Source organism: Eptatretus burgeri, chromosome 11, assembly GCF_056783735.1.
Source record: "Eptatretus burgeri isolate ZD-2024b chromosome 11, Ebu_testis_v1, whole genome shotgun sequence".
NCBI classification, from domain to species: domain Eukaryota; kingdom Metazoa; phylum Chordata; class Myxini; order Myxiniformes; family Myxinidae; genus Eptatretus; species Eptatretus burgeri.
This window is the reverse complement of record NC_140971.1, coordinates 60,023,915-60,049,230: the sequence shown is the minus strand read 5'-3', so window position 1 is coordinate 60,049,230 and position 25,316 is coordinate 60,023,915. Positions and strand designations below refer to the sequence as shown.

Here is a 25,316-nt window from a genome sequence, read left to right as displayed (position 1 = left end):
TGAAAGTAGAAATGTCATCTCCGGTTGCTGTCGAATGGAAAAATCAAATGACAAAGATGTTCCACACAGGACAACCTGCATTCAAATACACCTGATAATGAGAAAAGCATTTTCACAAAGGAGAATACCGCAATTGAAAACCACTGACCAAATGACCCACCTTCGATTCCAAACGAAGAGGTACAAATATCAAATGCTGGTAGGTTGACCTGTTTGCTGTCCTGATCTGAGCACTTAGCTGATTATGCTAAGACCCCAGACTCAAATCTCACAGACCATATTGATTTGTTCATTGTCTAAAAGTCCACTGATGCCTTCTCGTGTCCAGTCCTGCGTGTATGGCATAAATACAAGGACTTCTTCAACCTAAATAATCATAACAAAAATATATATAAAGCAAAGGACGACTCAAACCATCGCATGAGATCTTCAGAATCACAATTCATCCTTCTTATGGTATATTCTACTGTATGAGGACGGAGCAGGAATCCCTTTATAATAAGTGCTATCATACGTCGTACAACAGTTTGCACTGAATGTTTGAAAAATATAAATCTCATTTCATCTCAATGGAACAAATCAAATCTGCCAATAGATGGCGCCGTGAGACCACAACGGTGAAAGCTTGAAAATTTAACAACACAAAGCAAGAAGAGAATGTTTCACAGTTGGTCAAACTTACAAAAATACACTTATTTAACTCGACTACATTTGTGGCATTTATTTCCATGTTTAACTCAGAAGGATGGAAGCAGCTTTAACGTCACCACACGACCGGCTTGACTTAAAGGTCCAACCTGGAAGCGATTTTGATGATTGTTTTGCCAAAAGGCCTTTTGCTCGTATCACCTCAACCTCCAGTTGCCCTTTCCGGTCGATTATGCTGATCTGGATCTCTCCTGTGAAGGAAAACATGAAAGAAAGCCGTGAAAACGACAAAACATTCCAACTGCATTCTGCAGCTGGAAGTGCTCAGAACTAAAAAAAAAAATACAGCAAATTATTTCAAATCATTTCATGTCCACCAAATAGAAGACATGGGATCGGAGAAGTTCACTCAAGGATCCTTTTTGAGATTATAGCGTAAGATCCTCAATTCTCACAATATAAATAAATGCCTTTGGGAAAACTGGCTTACAGCCACCTTTGAAGTATGACACACTCAAAATTGCAATGCCTCTGCTGGAATGGTCGGTTTCTCAGGAAGGACCCTCGCAGACTGCCTTGGGAGCTTGAGACGTGTACACCACAGATCTTCGAATGCAGATCAGCTGTTTACCGGCGCTTCACCAAGTACCGAGTGATGTGGGCATGCTCTGCAGTTTATCGGACTAGGGTCAAGATCATTCCAAATTCTATGAATTGGATGACCACACAAATTGGGCACAGCTGATAAATCGGTACTCCAGATTCTATTGCCTTGGATAAAGGCAAATAATATATATAAACCAGAAAATACCACTCGTTGCTTCACTGCCGGGAATACAAAGAGAAAGGGTGGAAGGGGGAGAAAAAGAGTGGGCGAGTGAGGAGGGGAGGGGAAGCGAGGAGGGAGGGAGAGCGAGTAGTGGTGTGGCAGCAAGGAAGGAGGGGCAGCGAGGATCTGTGGAGGAAGAGAAGGCAGCATACCCCAGAGCAGCGAATCACTGCATCCACTTTCCACAGTTACTCCAGGGGCCTCTGATTGGCAATCCCACAGGCAGATGCCTGGCCCATCCCCATCTCCTTGAGATGCCAACCAAACTGCTGCAACCACAAGGTACGTGGTCAGCCCATTGGCCTCCTCCACTCATGAGGCTCCCTCGCTGACAGAATCTGGTGAGCAGGATCAGCATCAGGAAAACGAGCCACATATCCCTACAGCGCAAGCTGATGCTCACGGACTATGCAGGTACCAAATCTCATTTGAGTCTCTTTCAGCAACCATTTGTTGGACACAAAGTCCAACCAGTGATAGCCAAGGACTCTCCGAAGAGACCTGGTAGCAAAGGAATTAAGTGTCTATCTCAGATCCCTGGTCAGAGTACAAGTCTCACATCCATAGAGCAAGAGTGGAAGCAACAAGGAAGTGAACACTTTCATTCTCCTGCAAAGGTCATCCTCACTTTCATCCTCATGGCTCACAGCCAGCAGACATGAGTATCAATGACAAGGTAAGTGAATATCTCCGTGACCAGGACATCCTCGCCGCAAACAGGTAAAGATGAGACAGTAGCATCCAAGATGTCATGAAAAGCCTCGATCTTAGTTTTGACCCTGGAAACTTAGTTTTCACTGTGATCAATGGTATCCAATAACACCAGTGGCTCCGACTCCTCAATCAGCACCTTGAGGAACCACAAAAGGATATCCAGAGTCTCTGCAAAGACGACTGCATCATCTGTGAAATCAAGGTCAGAGATCTGAACATTCCCAAACGATGCACCACAGCTTGATCTCTCCAACATCCTCCCCAGAATCCAGTCCATCCAAGTGCTGAAAAATGTGGGGGCCAGAACACACCCCTGACGAACTCCAGTAACCACTGGAAATAAGTCAGAGATGGTACCACCACATCTCACACCACTCTCAGTACTAGAGTGTAGTTCAGACATCAGCTGATCAGTTTTGGTGGCACCCTATGAAGACCAAGAATCCTCCAGAGGGCATCCCGATTCACTGAATCAAACGCTTTGCAGCGATAAACATAGGCTGCAAGCAGCCTCTGCCTAAACTCTCATCTGTGTTTGGTGAGGACCAGAAGAGCAAGGATACGGTCAATTGTTGACCTCTTTGGTGTAAAGTCTGACTGCTCTGTGCACTGATGCTCAAGCAGATGGTGGCAAACCCGATCAAGAATTATCCGATCAAAGACCTTGCCCGGCACTGAGAGCAGCGTCACCTCTCTGTAGTTGCAGTCCTGGCGATCACCCTTCCCTTTACAGTGAGGGACAACAAGGCCCCTCTTCCAGTCATTTGGGATGATGCCTGTGTTCCAAGCAGAGCACTGCACTGCATGCAAAACATGAGTACAGCATTTCCACCAGCCTTGAGAAGTTCAGCATGGATGCCACAAATCCCAGAAGCTTTACCTATTTCAACCGTTTCACCATAGCCTGTGTTTCCACAAACGGAGGTCAATGACAGTTGATTGGAGGGTCTACAATCGGGATAATAACACCCCTGACATCCAACTCAACAGCTGGCGGATCAGCCTGATATAGCCACTCAAAGTAACCAGCCCAGTGGGACTTTACTTTGGACTCCTCTGTCAAGAGCCTACCACCCTCCACTTTCACTGCAGTACACCGAGGGACGGGCTTGGAGGAATGCAATGCGCGAATATCCCTGGAAGTGGGATGAAAATCACTTGACCACAGGTGATGCTCTACCTCCTCACAGATTCCTCGCACATAAGCCTCCTTGCCCACCCTCAGAACATGCACTGTTTTATGCTTCAAACCCCCTGAGCAGCGCAGCTCTGCCATTCAGCCTTGCCCTGTGACTTGATCAATGGTATCCAGTGTCCCTTGAGAGACAAAATTTTTCTTCGCCCTATGGTGAGTTCCAAGACATCCACCGGCAACATCAAGGATGATGGTCTTGAAGGCACTCCACAACTCTTCAGGATCCCCCAAAGCACCCAGACCCCCCAAATCTACACTCAGCCTGTTCGCAAACTCCTCAGCTACCCTCTCATCCTTGAGCTTGCCAACATACAACCTCGGCTGGGATGGTACCCTTTTTCCAGATTTAAGTTGAAACTTCAGAGTTGCTTCCACAAGCCTTTGGTTGTTATTGAGGAACTGAGCACTCCAGTAGACCCTGCAGTTCTGGATCACCCTCCAGCGACCATCAACAATCACACGGTCAATCTCCTTTGCCGCACCACCAGCATTGGAATAGCAAGTCCAGCGATGAGCCTGTGGGTGCTGAAACCTTGAACCAGACACCCTAAGTCCATGACTTCTTGCAAAGTCAAGGAACTTAATGCTGTTCTTCTCATAACCATCCCGATCAATTCCTGTCGACGCAGTGAAATCCCCCAAGACTGGAAGAGCATCTTGCTTGGGGCAATGATCAACCACAGGCTCGAGTGTGGCATAGAATGTGTCCTTCATGTTGAGATCACTCACCTCAGTCGGAGCATATCGAGAGACTAGGGAGACAACACCCAAGGAGTGATGGATGAATCCTTAGTCTCATAATACACTCATTGACCAGTGTTACCTCAATTATCATTGGAGTTAGCTTATTAGACACAGCAACAGCAACTTCTTGGGCATGCTAACCATCAGAGCGACCAGACCAATAGTCAGTGTAAACATCTGCCATGATCTCACCGCAATCCAGTCTCTGAACCCAAGGGAGTGCTGCAATACCGATGTCCAAACGCTTGAGCTCAGATGATAACAGAGACTGGTGATCATCCTCTCTTAGGGATAGGACATTCCAGACACCCACCAAAGGGTCCGCCTCAGGTTAACCCAAGGAGACCGCGGTCTGGTAGACGACACCTCAGCACCACCCTGACACACACTACCGCATTCTGCCCTGGGAAAGTTACCCCGTGGTTTTCCTCCTTTCATCAAAAAGTGGGGGTCCGAAGGCTTCGCCCAAATCCCTTCATTCATTGAGCTGCCCTGCGGAGGGAAGCTGTGTTGGACATCTGCCAACAGTGCACTTGTTGCACTGCCATCTGCCAACCAAAGACAAAAACAAAATGGGAGGTATTCCCACTGAGTGGGTTTTCAGATTTCTTTGTGCTTTTGTATTTTGTAGGGTGAAGGGTTTTACGGTGGCTGGTATGCAAATTCTGCCACCAAACTCCTAAAAAAAGTAACCCAACTGCAGGAGTTCATGCAAACACAGTTGGGAACTAGATATGGAAGCCATTGGCTCACAAGGAGCTCCTCCGCCCAGGTTTTGTTTTTAATCCTGCTGGGTGTTCATATCTTACACCCTCCTCACCAAGAAACCTAGTGGGGTAAATGGTTTAGTCGCCGACAACCTGACCATGAAACAGGCTAGTACAGGTTTACATGGTACCTGCAGCAAGTCACAGATCTAATCTGACTTGAACCGACAATAAAATCTGCTATGTTTAGTTCCGCAGTTTAAATTTTAAAATTCGATTCAGGTTTAGAGCTTCCAGAGCTAATCGCATTTCAACTGACATGCTAATTAACATCCAGAGAGTTGTATGGGGATGAAGGGGGAGGAGGTTTGGGAGGAGTTAAGTATGAGATGAGGGGAGGGAAGGCAGACGTGCAGTGGAGCATTATTTCCGATTCATAGTCTCATCAAAATTATTCTGCACAGAAAAACTGTGAAGACAGAAACAAAATAATGTCTGAAATCCATTGTTAGACAAACACTGCCTGGATACATCCAGAGCCAGACACCACACAAACACATCCGGAGACAAACACCGTCTGGAGATAAACACCACCCAGACATGTTCATAGACAAACACTACCCGGAGATAAACACGGCCCAGAGACTTCGGGAGACAAACACTGCCCGGCCACGTCCGGAGACAACCACCACCTGGACATGTTCAGACACAACCACCATTTGAACATGTCCAGAGCCAACCACCGTTTGGACACATCAAGAGGCAAAAACAGCTCAGAGACATCTGGAGACCAACACCGTCTGCACACATCTGGCAATAAGCATAACCTGCAGATAAACACCGCCCGGCCACATCTGGAGACAAACACCATCCGTATATAAATGCTCAGACACTCCCGAAGACAAACACCACCCGGAGATAAGCACCGCCCAGACACTTCTGGAGACAAATACCATCCAGACACGTCCGGACATAAACACCATTTGGACACGTCTGGAGTATCAAATAATGTGCAAGTACAACTCTCTGGACGTTCATGAGCATTGCAGCTGAAATGAGATAACCTCGAGAATCTCTAAACCTGAAACCAATTTCAAAATTTAAAATGCGGAATTGACCTTAGCAGCAGTTCTGACTGCTAAAACAAAAAAGGGTTCATTTTTACAATTCGCACATTGTTTGACATTCTGGGAATCTCCGGTCTTCTCCGGACGGTGTTTAATATGACCATGCTGACTTGGAAAGCGATTAGCGACCGGTTTTAGCAAACATCACCCGAAGATGTCCAGAATGTCAAACAATGTCCGAAATGGACAAATGAACACTTTTTTTTAGAAGTCGGAGCTGCTGCTGAGGTCAATTCAGAAGTCCAAATTTTGAAATTTGACTCAGTTTATGAGATTCTAGAGCTTATCGGGTTTGCAGAAATGAAATAAAGCCATGAACACTGGTGTCTCCAGGCATTTGTAAGCATTGCAATGTATCCAGTGATTCACAGGTATGAATATTCGGCATTCGATGATATGAGTGAGGAAAGTGGAAAAAAAAAATGAATGCCATATTATTAAAAAAACCATGGAGGCCTGTTCAAATTGTCAAAGCATTGTTGAGCAGGCCGAATAAAATGGCAAATTGAGACCTCAGCAAGCTGACAGAGAACTGACTCAGGGGCTGACCAAGGATGATGTCTTGATGAAGGCGATTTAAATAAGACCATGAATTATCTTCAAAAGGGGTGTTTAAATTAAACTAAACAGCAAATTTCCATTCATGCACTACTTTGGAGTTCCCTTCTGATGCATGCAAAGTTTGGGGCCACTAGATTTCATGTTTTTGGAGTTATGGAGGAGACATACTACTGGACTGACACACACTGACATTTATTATTAGAGCTGCAGTTTATTCACATTAAAAAAAATATATATATATATATTTCACTCCATAACGATTTCCATTTGTCATAAATTCCACACGTGTGATTCCTTCTCCATCACAATATATACATGTCTCTTCTTCAAAACGATAATATTTCTGAGGTTTTTCTCTGCTTAGCACCTCATCCACAAAGTTCACAACTCCCTTTCTGCATCACTCCTCACCCCACCCTCTCAATGCTTTTTCCCCCACTAAATCCTTCCCCCTCACATCACCATGTAAAACCTCCTTTCACCCACACCCCACAAACTCAAACCTTCACCCACACCCCACAAACTCAAACCTTCACGCACACCCCACACAATCAAAGCTTCTCCCTCACCCCCTCCCCCCAAAGCCTCATGTCACCCCTGCAAAGCCTCCCCCAATCCTGCATCCAAAGCCTCCCCCCCTCCATAAAATGCCTCCTCCCCCCTTATCTCCAACTGGGTGGACCTCAAACATCTGAGATCTCCACGCTAACCTGGCGGATCTCTCAATCAAGGCTGCTGTTGATAAACCGGACATCACCTGTTTAACAGAATTCTTCCTCCCACATCCCCGACTCCTTAGTGTCTCTCCCGGTTACTGTCTCCTCCGATTTGATAAGCCTGAACCACGCCCCAGTGGCAGAGGTGCTCTTTACATCAAGAACTCAATTTCCCATGCCTTGTACTGACTTTACACCTCCCAACCTCAAGGAATACCTCTTAGCTGTGACTTCCCTTCTGCTCCCACTCTTGTTCATTTGTGTGTTGTACAGTCCCCCGAAGTGATTATTCCATCTCCATCTCTAAGACATGGACATACTTTTAACCTGTGTCTCTGTCTCTGTCTCAGTCTCTGTCTCTCTCTCTCACTCTCTCCCATGTGGTGATTTAAATTGTTACCATGCAACTTGGCTGGGTGTAGGTACCTCTCTCACCAGCTATAGTACTTCAGCAATGGACTTCTGTGACTCCATGGGACAAACTCAATCTGTAAACTTTCCAACCTGGATTTCTCCCAATGGAAAATCCTCCATTCTTGACTTGGTGATGACAAATGGTCCTACAAATGTCTCCTGCTCTTCCTCTACTCTAATTGGTTCATCTGACCATATGCTTGTGAAAATCAACAATGCTGGCAATTATCAGAGAACCACCTCGACGGCGGCGAGTCTTCCATTTCACTCAAGCACATTGGCAGGGACTTCTCTCTTCAGGACTGGTTTCCCTTATCTACTACCCCTGATGTTAACTCAGCCTGGAATTTCTTCCATAGTGAGCTGATCTCTCTCATGCACAGATTCATAACATCTTGTCTTCAATTATCCTACCCTTCTTCATGCCCATGGTACACTGAATCCTGTGATGAGGCATTTAGTTTTTCTGAAACAACTTGTCTTCTCTTCCTGGAAGGTAAATCCGATTGAAGGCAATCTCAATGCATTCCAAAAAAATCCACAACAAGTGTGTATCCACTCTCAAGAGAGCAAGAAAACAACATCTTTCTAACCTCAAAATTGAACTTTCAAAGGCATCTCCCTCCTCAAAAACCTGATGACACCTTGTCAAGTCTGTCTCTGGAGTATGCTGCCCTTCCATCACTTCCCTCTCTTCAAATGGCACCACAACTGACTCTGCTCGTGAGAAGGCCGAATGCCTCGATTCTGTGCTTGCTTACAATTCTTGTATCCCCAACCCATCATGATCAGTACCCATCCTTCCCTGCCATACCCGAATGCTCTTGGACTCTGTGCCTTTTGCACCTGAGTGGAAGAGAAGGTTCTTTCAACCCTCTACCATGACTCTGCAACTGGACCAGATGGCATCAGTTAATGTGTCCTAAAAACCTGCTCCGCTGCTCTTTCTCACCATCTCTCTGCCCTTTTCACCCTGTCATTTTTGCTAGGTCATCTTCCATCTGCTTGGCAATCCACCAACATCACAGTACTACACAAAAGGAAGCAAAAACTGATCCCCTCAACTGCAAACCTATCAGTTTATGTCCAATCATCAGCAAGATCATAGAATCCATCACCGCAGTTGAGAGAAATCCTTCCTTTCCTCCAACAACCTCATCCCAGATCACAAATTTGATTTCAGACCAGGTCACTCACCCTTGGACATGCTGCTTTCACTCTCCAAACAAGGATGGAGGCCCTCAATATCAGTCATGAGATCAGGGACATCTCTCTGGACATAAATTGTGCTTTTAATATAGTCCAGCATCCTGCCTTGCTCTCCAAAATGTCTGCCTATGGAATCCATGGCGAATTCTACACGTGGCTTACTTACTTCCTCTACTCTCATAACCAACATGTGGCACTCATTCGAATCCTTTCATCTCCTCTCCCCATCAAGGCTGGTGTGCCCCAAGGCAGTGTTCTGGGCCCAGTCCTTTCCCTGATCTTCACTCTCTGACTCTCTGGATCTCTGGAAAATCCTCTTTATCTATTTGCTGATGACTCTAACCTCTGCCATGACATCCCTCATCCTTCAGACAGGCAGGATGCAGCCTCTTCCTTATCCTCAGACTTTAAAAAAAATCACAAGCAGGTCAAACAATTGGAACATGTCTTTCAATCCCGACAAATCTACCACTCCCACTACCTCTCTCGAAAAGGACAATCTGGGCAAGCCATCCAATCTATTTTCTTAACAATCCTCTTGAAAAAGTTCAGTCATTCAAAATCCTGGGTCTCACTATCAGCCATGATCTTTCTTGGGCAATTCACATAACAAAGTTGGCCTCCAAAGCCAGTGCCGATTGGGCATCCCCCATCGTACAAAGTTCTTTGGTACACCTGAATCCCGATCCATCAACAAGGTCTTCATCCGCATCTTGATGGAGTACTGCTCTCCCTGCTGGGCTGGCTTCCCTGCTTCACATCTTGCTCAGCTTGATGCTGTGGAAACCAAGGCCTTCAAAATCATTGGAATCTTCCACGCTGAAGCTGAGTCTATGGGTCTATCACTTCACCATCACAGACAGGTATCAGTGGTCTCTCTGTCTTATACCGCCTCCTTTCTTGTCTTGCACCCTCTGCTCTTTCCATGATTTGTCCCCCCAAAGTTTCTGCAGGTCTCACACGGTCCACCATCAACCCTCTTCTGGTGAAATGACCTAAATCCAGGATCACTGCTCACCTCCACTCATTTGTTTCTCTTTTTTTTCCTCACATGTGGAATCAACTTACACATCCTCTTCAATCTCATTCTCCCTTCCAAGTCTTTAAGACATTTGTTCACCGCCATCTCAGATCATCCCCAATCCTAAACCATGACCTTTTCTTCCCTCATCAACCCCACCCAAATCCCTCCTTCCAATTTTTCAGTTTTCCTTCATGTCGTCTCCTTCTGTCCAACTTGTCCACCCAATGCATGCATGTTTTGCATCCTGTTTTTTTTTTCTGTTATGTCCTGATCTATGTACTTTACAAGCTCTTCCATAGGCCTCGACTACATTTACAAAACTAGAGGGGGAGCACTCGGTAGAGTGCAAAACCTCCGCCGCCAATACTGCTAGGTCACTCAAGTGAACCTGATATCCTATTCATTCAATTTGACGTCAACAGTGCTCACAGAGTTATAGTTTGCAACTTTCCCTTTTACTTTTAACTTTTACATACTCAATTCATTCGTCATAACTAGATTCCTTGAGACAGAAATTGATTTTACGTGGGTATATCCACCTGAAGTTCCAAAATCAGCCGCATTTATAATTCTGGCATGTTTTTTGTTGGAAATCACTTATAACATGTAGAAATGCCAAAAAAAATCGAAATTTTGTTGAAAAAAAAGTCGCAAAAAATTTTTTTTTTGGTGGGGGAGGGGGGGTTTAGAAATCACTTAAAACATGTAAAAATGCAAAAAAAATAAAATTCAAATATTTTTTCAAAATGGCCACCATAGCGGCCATATTGGATTTTGGACCAAGTCTAAAATCTAATGGCATGATCCTTGAACCAGACCGAACCCCCCCACCAAGTTTCCTCAAAATCCGTCAAGGAGTTTTTTCCGTAATACTGTTCACAAACAAACAAACAAACAAACAAACAAACAGAAAGGGGTGAAAACAGTAACCTCTGATCTTCGATGGCGGAGGTTAAAAATAAAAAAAGACAGAGAACTACAGGTGACTCATCGGGACAAGGATTCCCCTCATTCTCCTACGAGTGAGGGGGAATCTCTGCTGTGGAACAGGACTCTGATTTCTTCCACAGTGCATCTGAGATGTCAATTCTGCTCAATGTGGTGGAGTGTGTTCAGTGCCTCATGAAAGGAGGAGAGTCGCGGGCATCTTTTAATGTCTGTTTTCACCATACAGAGGGAACAAATCTATGACCAAACAGCTCAGCAGTGAACATGCTAAAAACTGAACTCTCTTCCCATCCTCCATCCTCTATAACCTCCAGTGGCGCTCTCTCATCCAGGTACTAAGCAGGATTGAATCTATCTGGCCTTAGACATCTAGCAAGATATAAAACATTCAAGCCAATACATTGTTAGTGATATAGTTATGAAGGAATCACCAGCTAACATGAAAGGGAACAAGAGAAAAGAGAATTTATTCATAAATTAGCTTACCCATGGAAGATGTTGCGAGCATCTGTCGTCCCACCAATTGCGCAGGACCCAGCCCCTCGAGAAAGTCCGTTATCTGAAAACCACCTCCAAACATAAGCCCTGGGAATGTCATACTGTGGTGCAGAAGGAGGTGAGTAAGCATTCGGTCTGAGATTCATGAGAGCCAATCACATCAACAAAACCAAGAAACTCAAATCCTTTAAGTTTGCTCTTGTCCTTTACATCCCGATGTCATCAGATTAAGATTGCTGCCAATTACAGTTAAGCTATAACGATATATTTGTGACAGGCATAAACTCAAACAAACAGGACTCATCAACACAAATGAAAAAGTAACTTCAATCACATCACCATCTCTATGTCTGTTGTCCAAAGTGGCTGTGAAAGGTACATGATGTCATGAAAATGTTCCAGCCAGTGGGGGACAGACTTGATTCCCTCACCAGAAATATATTGGAAGTTCACTGAAGTTGCATTTGCTGCTTGATGGTGATTGTTTTCATGTAATGATGCAAATTGAATTTCTATTTTCCAAATCAACTATATTAATATGAAAGTTAAAATTTTAACTGTTAAATATCGAAGTGACCAAAACGATCGGATCTCGGAAATGTCACATTTTGAAATTTAACTATTCTATCATTGAACTTGTAACTTAATAAATCCTCCCCTTTAACAACATGACATACGAGAGTATTTGACAAAAATGCAGGACAAAACAAAGCTTTCGGAAAGCATAAATAACAGGAGTAAAATATACACTGCTTACTATGCTGGATACTTACTTGCCCTCTGGCAAGCAGCTTCCAACTCCCTCATCGGCCGAGTCTCGACTTCGCTGTCGCCTGAGACTGCCAAGCTCTGCAGCCATACCCGTCTCTGTGCTTCGTTTCACTGTGCTTCTTAACTTCTTTCCACCAGATTCTGTTCAAACAGACACAAGCAAGGACCATTTATACCTCCTGTGTGGCATGAGCATTGCTTTGAAAAGTACTCCCTCCATCAATCTAATACCACGAAGTGTAACGCAAAACAGTCTTCTATCCTTCTTCTTTAATGGCGACAATTATTCCCATGTTCCTGTGGGGTTGGCTAGGGGAAGGTTTTGACCCAAGTCTTTTGCGAACTGGCTGCCCAGGCCTGATGCTTGATGAAGTAGAAAGGGCAAGAACTTGGACTTTGACCATGGTGCTGGCGAAAGCTCACCGACTCTTCACAAAGGACACCATGGGATCTTCATCATCTAACAACTAATGCTGGCAGACTGGATGCCAGTTTAACATCCATCTGAGGGACGGCACACACATTGTTGACTCACCCTGAATGTGAAACACTGGGATGACAGTATATTCACGGGCCGAGATTCAAACCCAGGCTAGACAGTTTAGAATTGAGTGTGCGTACATCTTGGCCATCCTGCCAACCCAAAAGTTTTCTATGTTAAAAAATTATAATAAAGTATTTGACACTGAAAGATTCTTGGTGACCTTGTGCACAAATTGAAAATATCCAAATCTCTTCTTCGATGCTTTTTAAAAAAAGATTTCACAACATGTAGGAATGTGCATCTTTCTTTACTTTTTGTTAGTTAAAACCAATAAATGGGAGTGATGGATGAAATCACCAGAACGTTGACTGAGGTATACTAACTTTCATGCGAAGGAGAAGCTGACATTTTGGGTGTTAACCGTACGTTATTTACCATACGCACAAGAGAGATGGGATCTGCAATCCCATCAACAATCAAGTTAAGAACATCATCCAGAGGAACTTCAATCTTTTACAAAACAAGGAAAAAGACATAAAATGTCATAGCCCCCATGGTTTTAATAATTTTGTTGAACAGAGTTAAAGGCCAAGCTCATATTTGCAAAATTTCTGTGTATTTACAATGGAAGATTGCGTACGATTGGGCAAGATTGCGTAAGTAACAAAATGGCCGCTAGTCGGCCATCTTGGATCTGATCTTGGGAAAAAAAATGACATGCATATGTAAGCAAGCCATCATTCATTATCCGTGTGCCAAGTTTTAACAAGATCGGTAAACGTATGTCCGAGAAATGGTTGAGGATGTGTTCAATATCAGTTTTTTTCACAACTAAAATGGGTGCCAATCTACCAGTCGGCCATCTTTGATCAGATCGCAAAATGAAGTGAGGTGCACATGTATGTCATCATGCACTGTGTTTGTGCCATGTTTGAACAAAATCGGACCATGCAGTTTCAAGAAATGTTTGGGGATATGTTTATGTAACAAAATGGCCACGAGTCAGCCATTTTGGACCTGATCTCAAAACAAAACGACATGGATATGTAATCCATCATTCTTTATCTGTGTGTCAAGTTTGAATAAGATCAGGTAAATGCATATCCGATAAATGGTAGAGGACGTGCTTGATACTGGAATTTTTTTTCCTTTTTTTTACAACTAAAATGGTCACCAGTCGGCCATCTTTGATTGCTTTGTGAAAAAAAATGATGTGCATATGTATGCCATCCTGTGTTGTCTTTGTGCCAATTACAAATAAATTCGGTCTGAGATATGGTTGCGGATGCACACACACACACACACACACACACACACACAGACTAAATCCATAAGCCCCGGATTCGGACTGAGTCCATCGGGAGCTAATAATCAAGTTAAGAATGAAGAAAGAGGATGAGCAAGAGCAACAGAGCAAATTTTTAGTGCATATACACAGATGCCATTTGGGCCTGTCACAGAATTGAAGTCAAAGTTTTCCAGAAACCTTTCCACCTTCTCAAGTGGGAAAGACAGTATTCAAGAGCAGTTGGGTATGAAAAGGTAGGGTAGGTATTTGGAGTGAGGAGTTGGATACACAACATTTGGAAGCAAACAAAGAATTGAGGCATTCAGCTTTCTCCCAAACAGTCGACTCTGTTGCCATTTGAAGTGAGGGAAGGGATGGTGGTGGGAGCATACACCAGAGACAGACTTGACAAGGCACTACCATGTCCTTGAAGAAGGCGACACGTTTGAGGGTTCAGATTTGAGGATGGCCAGATACTCTTTTCTGGCTTACCTGAAGAGTAGACCCACACTTATTTCAGGCTTTGCAGAATGATCGGAGGTTGCCTTCAGTCAGATTTGACTTCCATGAAGAGAAGGCAAATTGTTTGAAGGTAAATGCCTCACCACAGGATTCTGTGCACCAGGGACAAGAGGATAGGTATGATAACTGCAGATGAGATGGTATAAATCTGTACATAAGGGAAAGCAAGGTTGTGTGTAAGGATTCCCAGGTGGTATTAATATCAGGAGAGGTGGAAATTTCGGATCAGTCTTGAAATGAGAGGGCAGCTTGCAGTCCATGCCAGTCAGCTTAAGTGAAGTGCCAGGCTCTGTGGCACTGAGGTAGCTCTCTGACAATAGCCAGAGAGGTTGTGACTCTCACAAGCACATGATCAGATGAACCTATTGGGGCAGAAGAGGAACAGGAGATAGTAGAAGAAGAATTCATCATTACCAAGTCCAGACGGAAAGAAAGACATGCTATTGGAAGAAAACTGGTATGGAAAGTTCACTGATTGAGCGAGGCTCTTCGAATCACAGAAGTTCTTTGCTGCAATGCCATGGCTGGCATTAACACTCAGGGGAAGAAGAGGGGCCCGGACGCAGGCGAAGAAGAGAAGAGCCGGGACACGGGGGAGAAGAGAGTGGTAAGGAACATCAGGATTGGGATCACAATGCCCACTATAATAAATAGATATTAAAGACATGAGGATTAGAATGGCAATGGGATTGGGATTAAAGGCACAAAGAAAGACTGTGCGACATGAACACAATGGTGGATGACAAATGAGTTTAGTTTACGAGTCATTGAGAAATGGAGAGCGTGGTGGACTGGAAAGCAGCCTGGGAAAGCAAGTATGTGAAACGATCGAAAATTTTAAAATTGCTGTTTAAAATTGATGGAGAGAGAGAGCGAGAGAGAGTGAGAGAGAGAGAAGGAGTAAGAAGAAGAGGAAGAAAAAGAAGAAGTAGAGAAAGTTTATCATTTTTTATTACCCTTGAAAGAGGAGAGGGCATTGTCTGTCTGTCTGTCTGTCTGTCTATCTGCTTTTCCGCACGGGACTTATATTAGGTGTTTTTCTCCGCAACCACTTGTCGGATTGAGCCAAAATTTTCACCAAAGGAGCAACTACTTATGTAGAATGTTTTATTGATAATTATGACATCATAGGTTACGTGGTGTGGCAGCCATGGGAAAAAAATTTGGGAAAATGGGAAAAAATTTGGGAAAATGGGAAAAAATTTGGACCTCTGTTGCTCTGAAACCGCACCAAGGAAAAAAATGAAACTTAGCACATAGCAAGTACTCCTCATGGAGAATAAGTACGATTTTTTTGGCTTCATAGTTGCCTTTGTTATGATGTCATAATTGCATATGTAGAATGCTACATCCAAACAGTATAAATATTTTTGAGGGTCATCTCGGGATATAAATGACATCATGAGTGACATAATTCAGCAGTCACAAATATATTTTTTTAAAACGTCAAAAATCTTCTTCGCTGAAGTGGCTGAACAGATTATATATTATACATATGACTGCCAATCCATTAGGACCAAAAGATTCACACATATGACATCAAAGGTCACATGGTTTGGCAGCCATATTGGATTTACCCGAAAACCTATAAAAAAAACTTCTCCAGAACGGTTGGACAGATCAAAGGGAAACTTCACACAAATGTATCCTAAGTGTTTCGTGTACAAGTTTGTTAAGGAATAATTGGAAGGTCACATGGTATGGCAGCCATATTGGATTGAAGAAAATATTCAATAATGTTTTCTCTGGAACCGCTTAATCAATCTATGTTAAACTTCACAATTATGATCTAGTAGTGATGGGGAATAAATGTTTTAGATTTCAACTTGATCAGAAACATGGTCTGGCAGCCAGAATGTTTTTTTTTTTAACTGCATTATTTTTGTCTTATTTATTTATTTACTTTAATAAGGCTCACTTGGCTGTGCCTGAATGGGTTTGAGGGTCGAGGAGTAGAGCAGCAGCTGAAATGTGAATCCTATCCAGGTTCCTGCTGATGACTTAATCTTTGCTTTTTGTTCGTTTGGGTTCCTCTTCATCACTTCAATGTAGGACTGTACCTATTTGGTCTTCCATTTGATTTTAAATGAATTAAATTTATCCCATTCTGAATTCACTTGAATAATAATAAACGTCATGGGTCAGGTCAGGTGTCTGAGCAAAGTGGGGTTGCATAAAAGCAGGACGTCTTGTAACCGGTCATTACTGCCAGCAGTTATAAAGTGGCAGTTCTAATTATGTCTCTTATTAATTACGTAACTCACCAGTTCACAAACACCACACAAAATACACCAGAGAAAACTACACAAACACCACACAAAATAATTCCTGGTGAGGGTCTGCAATCTCTGATTGCTTTTTTTCTTGTTATATTTGTATTAAAAAGAAGGTATAAGGAAGGAAATAGAGCAAGGGTGGTGAATCAGGTCAGGTATGGGAGCATGTGCCAGAACAGAGCGTCGCTGCGTCCACTTTCCGCCGGTACTCCAGGGGCCTCCGTCTGGCCATCCCCCAGGCAGATGCCAGGCCCATCCCCATCTCCTTGAGATGATGGTCAACCTGCTGCCAACCACGAGGCACGTGGTCGGCCCATTAGCCTCCTCCACTCACGAGACTCCCCGCTGAGAGAATCTGGTGAGCAGGATCAGCGTCAGGAAAACGAGCCACATGTCCATACAGCTGCAACTGACGCTCACGGACTATGCAGGTAACAAATCTCATCCGAGTCTCTCTCAGCAACCGCTCGTTGGACACAAAATCTGACCAGCGATAGCCAAGGATTCTCTAAAGAGACCTGGTACCAAAGGAATTAAGTCTCCGTCTCAGATCCTTGGTCAGAGTCCAAGTCTCGCATCCATAGAGAAAGACTGGAAGCACCAAGGACCTGAAGACTCGGACTTTTGTCCTCCCGCACAGGTACCGGCAGCGCCACACCCCATGATCCAGTGAATCCATGACTCCCCAGGCCCGACCCAGACGTCTATTGACCTCTGACTCGCAGCCAGCAGAGACATGAATATCACTGCCAAGGTAAGTGAATCTCTCCACGACCTCAACATCCTCACCACAAACAGACACAGACAGGACAGCAGCATCCAAGATGTCATTGAAAGCCTGGATCTTAGTTTTGACCCAAGAAACCCATAATCCCAGCGGCTCCGACTCCTCATTTAGCACCTCGAGGGCCCCCAAAAGGATATCTAAAGTCTTCGCAAAGATGACTGCATCATCTGCGAAATCAAGATCCGAGATCTTGACATTCCCAAGCGATGCACCGCAGCTTGATCTTTCCGACATCCTCCCTAGAATCCAGTCCATACAAGTGCTGAAAAGTGTGGGGGCCAGTACACACCCCTGATGAACTCCAGTAACAACTGGAAATAAGTTAGAGATGGTACCACCACACTTCACAGCATTCTCAGTACCAAAGTAGAGTTCAGACATCAGATCGATCAGTTTTGGTGCCACCCCACGAAGACCAAGAATCCTCCAGAGGGCATCCCGATTCACTGAATCGAACGCTTTACAGAGATCAACATAGGCTGCAAGCAGCCCCTGCCGAAACTCTCGTCTGCGTTCGGTGAGGACACGAAGAACAAGGATACAGTCAATTGTTGACCTCTTTGGGGTAAAGCCTGACTGCTCTGGACGCTGGTGCTCAAGCAGATGGTGGCGAACCCCATCAAGAATTATCCGAGCAAAGACCTTGCCCGGCACTGAGAGCAGCGTCACCCCTCGGTAGTTGTTGCAGTCTTGGCGATCACCCTTCCCTCTCCAGAGAGGGGCAACAAAGCCCCTCAACCAATCAGTTGGGATGATGCCTGTGTTCCAGGCAGAGCAAAAAAACTGCAAGCAATGACACGAGCGCAGCATTTCCACCAGCCTTGAGAAGTTCAGCATGGATGCCACAGATCCCTGGAGCTTTACCCTATTTCAACCGGTTCACCGCAGCCCGTGTTTCCACAGGCGAAGGAGGACAACAATTGATTGGAGGGTCAGCAACAGGGATTGTAACACCATTGACGTCCAACTCGACAGCTCGGGGATCAGCCTGGTACAACCGCTCAAAGTAACCGGCCCAGCGGGCCTTCACTTCAGACTCCTCTGTTAAGAGCCTACCACTCTCTGCTCGAACTGTAGTGCTCCGAGGGATGGGCTTGGATGAACACAATGCGCGAATTCCCCTGTAAGCGGGACGAGAATCACCTGTCCACAGGTGATGCTCTACCCCCTCACAGATTCCTCGCACATAGGCCTCCTTGTCCACCCTTAGTGCACGTACAGTTTTACGCCTCAGCTCCCTGAACAGCTCAGCTCTGCCATTCAGCCTGGCCCTGCGACTCTGGTCAAAGGTATCCAGTGTCCCTTGAGAGACAAAATTCAAAATGCTCAGACACTCCCGAAGACAAACACCACCCGGAGATAAGCACCGCCCAGACACTTCTGGAGACAAATACCATCCAGACACGTCCGGACATAAACACCATTTGGACACGTCTGGAGTATCAAATAATGGCGTAAAGGTTTATTCACCACATTGCTCTTCACCACATTACCACACCCATTATTCACCACATTGCTCTTCTCTTGTCATGAAGGTTTGCACAAAAAAACACAGCATCAGCAGAGTTTGGTCTTGACTCATGTCAGCACCAAACTCTGCTGATGCTGTTTTTATGTACAAACCTTCTTGACAAGAGAAGAGCGATGTGGTGACTCATGGAAAATAAATGATGGAAACAAGGTGAGAGTGTATGATAAACAGTTGGGGAAAAACAAAAAAACGGGAAGATCCAAAATTACCCGAGCCCAAGACAGGATCGTAATAAATAGAATGAGCATGAAAAAATAAGCAGGATTGAGCACTCAATATGAAGAACAATCGATAAATCGAGAACAGTTACATATATATATATATATATATATATATATATATATATATATATATATATATTATACATACATATATATATATATATATATATATATATTATACATATATATATATATATATATATATATATATATATATGTGTATATATATATATAATACATATATATGTATATATATATTATACATATATATATATATATATATATATATATATATATATATATATATATTATACATATATATATATATATATACGTGTATATATATATATATATATATATATATATATATATATATATATATATATATATATATATATAATACATATATATGTATATATATTATACATATATATTATATATATATATATATATATATATATATATATATATATATATATATATATATATATATATATATATATATATATATATAATATATTTTTGTGAATCTGGAAACCATGATCGCACTCATCATTCAGGACCTTCAGCTCAGTTATCTCGGTAAGTACATGTTCTATAGATAGCTCGCCTTCCATTGTTTAATGGGTAAATCTACGTCAATGCGCTGCGATTCATTTTAATAGTTAGGGTTCAATCAGAACGACACTCCTCCACAACTCAGAAGAAGAAGAAGAGTCCTCCCGTCCCGTGATTCAACGGTGTAAACAGGGATGACGGTTGGGACGGGGGTTGGGACGTTTCAGCAGAAAGCAAGGTAAACAGCCCCCACCCGCAGTTTCGGGGGGGGCGGCGCATGAGGACGGATGAGTCACGCCGGTAGCGAGGCAGAGCTGCGAGGGATAAGAAGGGGACTCTCTGCTTGGCTTGATGGTTGTTGTTCTGGTGCTGGTTCAGCTCGGCTGGAGTAGTTGGATCTTTGGGTGGCTTTTGTCCTGCTTCATGGCCTCATCTTGGTGGTGCTTCTTGGTGCGTGGAGCTCTTCGCGGTCTCTGCTTGGTTCCCGGTTTGGTGAGACTTCTTGGCCTCATCTTGGTCGGTGGTTCTTCGGGGAAGCGACGCATCGGGTCGAGAAGGATCGGTGCCTCGTCTCACCAACACGTGGTCCGGAGCGTGAGGGGATCCGCCGGAGCTCGGAGAGGATCACGGCTCGGGGTGATTGGATCCAGCTCGCCCACGCTGGTGCCCGGTGTAAACAGCTTGAAGACCACACGAGGTGGAAATGTGCGAGGCAGACCCTGGGCTTCAGCTCATCTGTCCCTCCGAGCTGAAGTCCGTATTAAAGGCATCAGCCACCATTTCTTTGGTGTGTGTGTGTGTGCGTGCGTATGTGTGTCCGCGGGCCCGTCTAACAAGTAGAAAACTGTTAAGTGCTTTGTGTGCTGTACATATTGCATTGCATTTCTGATATTCAGTGGAGTTCTACTCTTCTGTGTTCTCTAGCTCCCCATTATTACTGTATAAATAAACCCCAATTGTTAAATGTATCAGCTCGTTTTGTGTTTCTTTCATTGGCTCGACATGACACGTGTTTGAGGATTAGTGTTCGTAACTTGTTCATTTGGTCCGGCCCGACTTTGGTAATTCTGCTCGGTTAGGCAGGATCCGAGTCGGCGATAGCGACTCGATTCGGACAAAGTCGGCCAAGGGTGAACTTCCCCGGTAGTCGGACCAGATGGGTACTTAGATAAATTGAAAAGTTGGCAATCGACCCTTCCCCCACGTGGCGTATCCATTGGCGAACTTCGGTCCAGTTAGGACCCGTCCGCTCCGGGCTTATCCGGGGCAACGACCTTTGCATTCCGGGCGCTCAGTCGAGCCGGCTCGCGGCTCCATCTGGGGATCGTGCTCCTGGTCGACCCCCCGGCACCGTAACAATATATTACTACCCTGAGATCCTTCTCCTGGGTGACATGCTCCAAGACTGCCCCTTGCATTACATAGTCCCTATTTCAATTATTCTTACCCATTGTCAGCACTTACATTTCCTTATGTTAAACTGCCTTTGCCAATCTTTTTCCCAATCCAAGAATCCAGACTTTCCTGAATCTGATCACCCCCTCCCCCTCCCTGTTTATACCTTACCTCCAACCACAAAACTTGTACATAAAGTAATTTTCAATGAGGTAGGAAAGCTGACATGAGTCAAGACCAAACTCTGCTGATGCTGTGTTTTTTTTGTGCAAACCTTCATGACAAGAGAAGAGCAATGCCATCGGTTTGATGAACTTTTGACAGAAAACTTAAACGAAGGTGATAAATCAATAAAACAGCACAAAAATTGAAAGATAAACAATCCAACATCACTTATATTTGCCAAACAATTTCGCCTTAAAATTCACCTCCAGATTTCCTTTCAACACCTGAGTATCCTCTTGTTCTGCTAATGCATGGCAATTGTCTGGTAATTACGCCAACGATGAGAAAAAGGAAGGGGCTGTATAATCGTTAGAGATGCATGAGCGACGATAAGGGTTATTTGACTTACTACAGCTGCCTCCTACATTTTCAGTTATCATCCAATTACTTTCTCAGCCTCACACGCGCTGTAGGCAGGAAATAATTGTCGGTTTATCTGAGTGGATGATCATTTGTATGTGCTTCCATTCCTGTAAAGCTCCATTTAGCTTGGTTGTGATAGAATTGTTAGTTATTCACTAGACAAGGGAGGAATGAACAGCAAATACTTTTATACATTTCGTGGAAAATTCATGTTTGTTTCACAATAAAAGAGCTGGATTTTCAACATAGTTACCAAAATTGATGCAATCAGAAATGCTGTAATACCTGTCTGTGGTAGCTGAGATGTACTTCGGCTCCGCAGCCCGACCATGGCCACCATCTTGGCACCAATAGTGCTGCCAGGCCTGCGTCCACCACTGGCCATGCTTACACCCGTGTCAGACAGGCTGCCATCTTGCTTTCGCGTGCACAGCTCACCACCAACACTGCTGCTTTTAGCAAGGCCTCGAGCACGTGCCCCTCCATGATGATGATGTTGTTGCTTCGAAGACAGCATACTGGTAGAAATGAAAAAATAAAAACGGATTAATTCGGCTGAAAAAGATCGACATGATAAGCCGACATTTTTTTTCCATTCATGTATATAGCATTGCGTTCGTATGACTTTTGAAGCCTAACCTTGCATTGTCCTGACAGGATGGTGCAAAAGTAGTGGACTTAGCATTGAGTTGTCCAAACTGGGTTCACTTCCTTATCCGACTGCAAACTGTCAGGTGGTGCTCTGCAGGCAGGGAATATATATATATATATATATATATATATATATATATATATATATATATATATATATATGTATATATATATATATATATATATATATATATATATATATATATATATATATATATATATATATATATATACGGACACCCCTGCCCTGCTGGCGGGAGTACCTGTGTTGGCTCCCCGCACATGGATAGCCACTTTGTGTCCGTGGTGTCAAAGAAACGTAAAATTGTCAGGATAGCACCACAATCAATATAGTAACCACCAGGATGAGTCACCAGGTGAGTACAACGTGTGATACATATCCATCCATCCATCCATTGGGACATTTCTCTGTGCAGAGCATTGGTGCTGCCCCAGCAGTCTCCTCAGCTATTGGACACAATCCTGGATGGGTCACCACTCCGACACAGTATACCAGCATGCTGGAACTCATTTTGCCGACCACAGAAGGATGACAGGCAGAGTTAACCCCTCTGGTATTAATTTAACAGCTGAGTGGGATTTGAACTCAGGATCGCTCAAATCCAAAGCCCACCACCCTAACCATTAAGCCAAAACCAGGCATGTGAGAGATATGCCGCTACGTAATCACCAATACTGTAATTAATGGTGTGAGAGGCGAGGTAATACGAGGTGAGGAAAGTGTGTGATAAAGTCGCTGCACCATAATCACCAATATTATAATCACTGCTGTGATTTCACTTCGAATATGGAAGGTTGTTGATTCAAACCACGGCAAAGTCATACGAAAGAATTTAAAAATTGTACTTTGCGACTTTGTTGCTTGACGTTCAAAATTAAAAAGGATAGAGCAAAGCAGACGATTCACAAAGGATAGCATCAATGGTGAGGAAGGTAATCCTCCTTTAGAGGGTCCCTGCTGTCACGTGATGAGAGAGGCAACAGCATTGTTGTGAATTCGCTGGGATGCAAGTGTTGTCATTTTCCCCAATCTCGGTGGCTATGTCATTTGTCTGTTTGTCCATGCGTCCATGAGTGAGGTTTGTGTGTGTGTGTGTGTGTGTGTGTGTGTGTGTGTGTGTGTGTGTGTTTGTAGGTCCAGGTAGTGTGTGTGTGTGTGTGTGTGTGTGTGTGTGTGTGTGTGTGTGCGTGCGTGTGTGTGTGTGTGTGTGTGTGTGTGTGTGTGTGTGTGTGTGTGTGTGTGTGTGTGTGTGTGTGTGTGTGTGTTTGTGTGTGTGTGGGTTTGAGTGCGTTTGTATGTGGCTGTGTGTGCGTTGTGTTTCGAACACCGACCACACACTATCCCTTGACCACACACACACACACACACACACACACACACACACACACACACACACACACACACACACACACACACACACACACACACACACACACACACACACACTATCCCTTGACCCCCCCCCCCCCCCACACACACACACACTGAAATAAAAATATACCAGTATATATAACTGAATATACTGTAACTATAATATACCGTGGTGCCCCCAGAATCCGAATGCCCCATTGTTTGAACAAATTGGAATCCGAACAATTTTTTCAAGAAAATTTGGCCCTAAAAACCTAATATATTTTAAAAAACCGAAAACAACGTGGCGTTCATGTTTGTTCACGTGTCTCCCCCACCTGTTCGAGCCGCATCTTCGTGCTTTGTTCATTCAGTTCGTCGGTAGAAGTCCTCATGAAAGCATCTCACGTGTGTTGATCGATACTTTAGGCCTCAGTCACATTTGCTCTATGGCGAGGATACGGCGGCTGTCCGCCCTCTGAATTGACAGAAACGTGCGGCGGCCGCAGAGAAACTGAGGTGGCCACAGGGTGGCCCTACGCTGTATGGCTATATTTTACAGGTCGTAAGGTCGCCGTGGAATTATAACGCGGAGTTATAACTTTTTTCATTTCTACGTTCGCCGTAGAAATTCGACAAGCCGAAACAAAATAACTGGTTAAAATAAAATAAAAAAAATAACCCATTCGTTACCGTCCGTCTGGCCGCACGTTCGGCTTAGGGTCCCCCTGCGGGCACTTTGCGTCTGCCTTCAAAATTCTATGGCCACCGCAGGAACGCCCTAAGGTCACCGTGCGACATCAAATCAAAGACCGTACGGCACACCCATGTTTTCGGTCTCCACAATTTATTAATACGCCGTGCGGCTACCCGAAAAATAACAAGGACAAATGTGTCCAAGAGCAGCGTCCAAAACCAAAAGGTTTTGTCGGCTAAAACAACAACAACAACAACAACAACTTCCGATATTTCGTCACGTGCCTTCATTAAGCCAATAGCGAAACCCGTCATAATGTAGTTACGTATTTACGATATATCGTGTATTTACGAAATATATAATGTATTTACGAAATTACAATATGATAAATGGAATAATCTTTAAATAGTAATGTCAACTTTTCGAAACTTTAAAGCAAATGTCCGAATATATTTAAAAGTTCATGATAGACGCTCTCAAAAGGTGTCTATGTGAGGATGTGTACATGTGCTCAGTATTTAAGGCGATCCGGATCTTGTATTTTCAAGAGCTGAGTTCGAGAGATTAACGTTTTGTCTTCACAAGAAGAAGAAGAACAAGAAGCACAAGAAGAAGAAGAAGAACAACGCCGAGCTCTCTATGAGCAGCGTTCGCTACGCGAGACGCTGCTAAAAACATATGTGACTGCTACATTGTGTGACCGTGGAAATACTGCGGCCGCTTTGTAATTGCTAGTGCCCGTACATTTTGTAGACCCTCCGGCCGCCGAGCCAAATGTGATTTAGGCCTTACCTCGTGTTCTCACCTTCATTTGTGATGTTTGTTTTTTCATCATCTTGTG

General features: G+C 44.0%; 1 protein-coding gene across 3 annotated transcripts in view; it reads right to left on the bottom strand.

Moving 5' to 3' along the window:
- The window catches only part of LOC147017197 (regulating synaptic membrane exocytosis protein 2-like), a 352,541-nt gene that overhangs the window by 22,718 nt on the left and 304,507 nt on the right, over positions 1-25,316 (bottom strand). For all 3 annotated transcript variants that reach the window (XM_085846651.1, XM_085846649.1, XM_085846650.1), the window contains exons 21-24: positions 22,041-22,273; positions 12,108-12,246; positions 11,323-11,435; positions 798-899 (exon numbers count right to left, since the gene is read on the bottom strand). In XM_085846651.1, coding sequence (XP_085702777.1) covers positions 798-899; positions 11,323-11,435; positions 12,108-12,246; positions 22,041-22,273 — 587 coding nt within the window. The remainder of the gene's footprint in view (positions 1-797; positions 900-11,322; positions 11,436-12,107; positions 12,247-22,040; positions 22,274-25,316) is intronic.